We start from the raw sequence: 5,267 nt of genomic DNA, 5'->3' as shown, positions 1-5,267 counted from the left end.
AGCGCCTGGCTGCTGGGCAGTCCCGTTACGCGCGGGTGCAGGGCAGGGTTGCCTACCCCAGCTCCAGCAGGGGCCCGGCCAGCGCCTGGCTGCTGCTGGGCAGTCCCGTTACGCGCGGGTGTAGGGCGGGGTTGCCTACTCCAGCTCCAGCAGGGGCTTGGCCAGCGTCTGGCTGCTGGGCAGTCCCGTTACGCGCCAGTGTAGGGCGGGGTTGCCTACTCCGGATCGAGCAGGCGCCTGGCCAGAGCAGTTGCGTGTACGGTGCCCCCCCCCCCCACACACACACACTTACCCGGTCGACGTTGTCCAGCCGGAGGAGGCTCTGCTCGTCGAGGCCGACGAGGTGGTTCCTGGAGGCGTCCACGACCTCGAGCTTGAAGAGAGGGTGCAGCGCGGAGGGGTGCAGCGCCGTGAGCAGGTTGCCCGACACGTTGAGCGTGCGCAACTCCTTGAGCGGCGACAGCAGGCCGGCGGGCACGGCGCGCAGCCGCATGTCGGCCAGGCTGAGCCGCGTGAGGTGCGGCACGCCGCGCACCAGCCGCGCCAGCTCCTCCGTCGACACCAGGTTGCCGGCCACCGAGAGCGCGCGCAGCGACTCGCCCAGCGGCGACACGATGGACGCGTGCAGCCGCTCCAGGCGGTTGTAGCCCAGGTCCAGCAGGCGCAGCGCCGGCACGTTCAGGAAGCCCTCGTCCTCCACCTGGAAAAACGGATTCAGAATAGTTAAATTAAAAGACGTCTCGCGCAATTACCCCTTTTTTGAACATTTATACAAGTTCATTCAAATACGAAGTCTGTCTTGTCCATAGTAAAGTTCATTATAATTTTATTAAATTTACATCAGAAGTTCATCTAAAGTTTTTCTAAATTTCATCAAAAAGTTATCGAAAAGTTCTTTCAAAACGTCATCAAAAGTCCTTTAATAGTTCCCAGGTAAAAGTATATTAGCGAAGTGAATTTTTTTTCCATTTCTTCCCTTTAGGTGCGGGAACTTTTCTCGTAAACGAATTTTGACGAGGTAATGCGACGTCCGTTCACCCCGCCGCCGGTAAAGGAACGATATTGCTCATATATGTGTTGTAATTGCCCCTCTCTCTCCCCCCCCCCTCCCCGCCACGGCCGTGCCACTTCCTCTCGCTCCCGCTGTGTATTGACGTGCCATTAGACCGCGCTCCGCTCCCATAGACCGTGTGCACCACGCACCGCACATACGACCCTGTTGATGACGCCGACCCGGGGTTGTTGATATGGTGATACGTCACGCCACGCCCCGCCACGCCAGCGTCACTCGTTTCCTCAATGCTTCCCGTCGACCTCTTCCGCCTCCCGGAGCCGAGCCGCTAGCTTCGTCGTCCCGCCCCCGCGGGGGCATGCAAACAGCATGCTCCGTTTGGCGCGCCAGTCGACGCGAGGCGCGAAACAACCTTCCTTCTCAGAGCCTATGCCACTGAATTTTCGTTTTGAATTCTCTGCAAATCCTCGGTTGAAACAAAAATTTCCCTGGATTTATTACACTTCGTTGAAAAATGTCCTTGTAAATGACGATATATTTACAATGGTAAAACAAAGGTAGGATATCCTACATTTAAAAGGCAATAAAGCTCCAAAGGCGTTACAGCATGTTTCTTAGAAATGTTTCGTTTCACAGTGTAATGTCGACCAAGTTTATGACAAAACTAAAAACCTGCACTGGTATCGGTGCGGATTTTTAGACCCAATTGGAGCCGTTTCCACTGTTGTCACAACCAGGCGCAGTTTCCGCCCTGTCGCCCCGGGGACTTCCCCTGGCGGTACAATAAAAGCGCCCGAGACTCGCGAGGCCCGGAGGCGGCCGCCGGCTGCTCACTGACCCGCGACACGCACTGACCCCCATGAGCCGCAATAAACATTTCAATTTACGGCGGGGCGGAGGATGCAGAGGGATGAAGACGAGACAACATTTTAATTCACAAAACAAGAGTAGAGTAGTTTCCTTTTTTCCCCAAGTGCCGTCGTCGTCGCACAACTCGCCGCCACTGGAAGCTAACTGCACGAAATAATTAATTAATCTTCAAGGCAGCAGGCTCCCGGACCAAAACGGCCGCGTCCTGCCGCATTAGGAATACACTTTACATTTTGTGCCCAGTTCCCGAGGCGACGAGAGGAAACTACGTAAGGGAGGGAAATAATAAAAAAAGAAGCTCAGGGCATTACAGGAAACATCCCAAAATTAAATATTTGCGCGCGATACCGGCGGGACGGTGTAAAAGTTGAGAACCGTGTTTGTCGACGCGTCTGCCTTCCTCGCGCCCGCTTTGCAATCCTCTCTCCCGCCCTTCTCCTCGGCTATTCGCTAGAAATGGAAGCAGGAAAAAAGAGAGACAAGCCGTGCGCAGGCGGCGTGGGGCGGCAGGGGGCACAAGGAGGGAGACTCTCCATTCTGTCTCCTCTCTGCACCTTTCTCTCTCTCTCTCTCTCTTTACCAAAAGGAGACGGGGGTGGTGGACTCGACTCGCCGCCGGGGTACTTTCATTGCCCCTCCTAACTCTCACGTAATTGTGTGCGATCCTAGCCGATGGAAAGGGAGAGGGGGAGAGAGGGAGAGGGGGGCGGCGCGCGCCCTTTTACCGATGAGAGCCATTTCCCTCGACCGCAGGCCCGTCCAGCCCTTGCCCTCCCCGTCCCTTTCTCACTCCCTCTCATTGTCATTTTCTGCCGATGGGCGTCAGGAAGAGAGAGAGAGAGAGGGGGTAGTAGGGGAGTGACGAGCTCTCCGGGCTCTGGAGGGACTTTACCGCAGGCAGGGCAGAGGGCAGCCCCAGGAAGGGCGCTAAGGGATCAGGACATTGTTGTCCGGGACGGCGCGAGCTCTTCCTCATTTCGGTGTGTCGATGGCCGTCGAAGCCATCCCGGGCTCCTCTCCACTTCCCTCCGCCGCCGCCGCCGCCGCCGCCGGCGGCCTTCCTCGAGGGCGGCGAGCCCGAGCAGCACCGAGACGACGACGACGGGGGGCTTTTCAGCTTTCAGCCAGTCTCTTTGGTCGACTGCTGTGCAGCGAGTCTGGGCAAATTTGGGGCTTTGAGCTTGTCAGCGCAGAGCGCAGAGCGCGCGAAATCTCCCACGGGGATACAACATGACGTCTAGTAGTGGAACGTATCACTGCTCCACCACCACTAGGAGCAACGCCGTCCCTCCGGGCCGCGGCCGGCGGGACGGGACAGAGACCTGTGGGCCCACGCTTGCCTCTCCACACCCGCATCGCGCCTCCAGCAGGCCCTTATATACCCCGCCCGGCCCGCCCCGCCCCGCCTGTCACCCTGAGTTTACACGCTACACAAAACATATCCCGCGACGACGCGCCGTGACGAGCTCGCCGCCGGTCGGGGCGACATGCTGGCGGGCTTTCAGCAGCCCAAACTAGCGTGTCAATATCCTGGTCTTGGTCCTGTATGAGGTCAGGCGGGCGAGCAGAGCACGCATGACCGGGACATTCACGTTTATCGCATCGAGGTTCGAAAATGTTTTGACACAAATTTGGAAAATACCTTGACATTTTGTTATTTTGTTAAACTGAATATTTTAATTCTTCACAAAACTTGAAGGTTTTAAACTATTGCGTGAAGTTTATTGTTCAGCAGTCTCACCCCCCCCCTCCACCCCTTCATTGCCAGCTCAACGCCTGCTAGTTTCTAGCACTCACCTTGACTATCTCGTTCCTAGAGAGGTCGATGATCTGCAGTTGCGGGTTGTGCCTGAACATCCCCGAGGCCACGACGGTCAGCCGGTTGCCGTCCAGCCACAGCTCCCTCAGAGCTTGGAGCGGCCGCAGCTCATCGGCCGTGATGGAGGAGATCTTGTTGTCGGCCAGGTCCAGCACCTGCAGCTCCGTCAGTTGCTCGAACAGGCTCCGGTTGACGGCGGCCACGCCGCAGCCCCGACACTTTAGCACCTGCAGCTCCTGTGTGACAAATGATGGAGATGTTCAGACATCGAGTCCCGGAAGAGGCGTGCGCAGACCGAGGCGAATAGACGGCAGACTCACCCTGACGTCGCTGAACACCTCGTAGTTGAGCTCGGGCAGCGGGTTGTAGCTCAGATCGAGGTCGTGGAGCTTGGTGAGGTTCATGAAGATCCTCTTGGACAGCTCCTTGATGCGGTTCTTGGCGAGGCTCAGCACCTTGAGGTCGCCCAGGCGGTGGAACACGCTGCTGGGCATGCTCTCGATGCGGTTGTGGCTGAGGTACAGCTCGCGCACGCTAGTCAGACCCACGAAGTTGTTCTCCAGCACGGCAGACAGGTTGTTGTGCGTCAGGTTCAGGATCAGGAGGTTGTTGAGGCCGTAGAACGAGTTCTGGCCGATGGACGGGATGTGCGAGTGCACGATGTGGATCTCCTCGAGCTGCGGAGTGACAATCGAAGCAGGTTAGAAACAACACGAGAAGGCAAAAATTAAAGGTCTACCTCATGGCATTTGAACCGGACCGATATCGAATAACGTTGCCCACCAGGTGAGGTGAGTTACCCCCGCCACCCCTCCCCATTCCTTGCTCTGTTGAAATAAAACCGCAAGTCACCCATCAAGTAAAAGTCGATACGAGTTTTTATCTGGAGTTGCTTAGGTAAAATTCGAGTAAAAACAAGTCGTTTACCTGGCGGTGGCCGTGGAAGATGGGCCCGATGGTGTAGTAGTTGGGCTGGTCCGGCGGCGGCGCCACCTCCAGCACCTCGATCTTCTCCTGTATCCTGGGCATGGGCATGGGGTCCTTGCCGCCGCCCTTGTTGCAGTGCACGGAGCGCCGGCCGCGGCGGTCCAGGTCGCACACGCAGTCCCGGGGGCACTTCTGGTATGCGGCGGCGGCCAGCGCCGGCAGCAGCACCAGCAGGGCGAGCGCGGCCAGCCTGCGGGCGGAGCATAGCGGGCGGGATCATTACAACGACGCACTATGGGAAGGTGTGTGACTATGGGATGGGGGGATCACTAATTGCCGGAACAGCAACAGCACGCGCACGACGCACGGCGCGCGGGTCGATGTTGTTTGAATGTCGAGCCAAACACCTGCTCAAACACAAAGACACACACACACACACACGGGCGGCCCCACAACAGGGCCCTGTGGGTCATGGCACATCATGGCGCCGCCGCAGCGCATGGCAACGCTCGGCCAGGTGATTACACGGTCCACCGGCCCCGCCGCGGCCGCCCGGCCCAGGGGGACCCGGGGCCCGGGGCAGCCTGCACACATACCGCATGGGACACACGAGCGAGGTCCAAAGAGTCGGAGAGCGCA

The 5,267-nt window shown here is 58.2% G+C and overlaps 1 protein-coding gene across 1 annotated transcript in view; it reads right to left on the bottom strand.

The window, feature by feature from the left end:
* LOC127748661 (toll-like receptor 7) overlaps positions 1-4,909 on the bottom strand; it is a 5,595-nt gene extending 686 nt beyond the window's left edge. Inside the window, exons 1-4 of the mRNA XM_052270378.1 lie at positions 4,629-4,909; positions 4,022-4,378; positions 3,680-3,937; positions 193-700 (exon numbers count right to left, since the gene is read on the bottom strand). Coding sequence (XP_052126338.1) covers positions 193-700; positions 3,680-3,937; positions 4,022-4,378; positions 4,629-4,736 — 1,231 coding nt within the window. The 5' untranslated portion in view covers positions 4,737-4,909. The remainder of the gene's footprint in view (positions 1-192; positions 701-3,679; positions 3,938-4,021; positions 4,379-4,628) is intronic.
* Positions 4,910-5,267: the final 358 nt, after the last annotated feature.

Source organism: Frankliniella occidentalis, unplaced genomic scaffold, assembly GCF_000697945.3.
Source record: "Frankliniella occidentalis isolate FOCC.00 unplaced genomic scaffold, Focc_3.1 Scaffold120, whole genome shotgun sequence".
NCBI classification, from domain to species: domain Eukaryota; kingdom Metazoa; phylum Arthropoda; class Insecta; order Thysanoptera; family Thripidae; genus Frankliniella; species Frankliniella occidentalis.
This window is presented reverse-complemented; position numbering and strand designations above follow the sequence as displayed.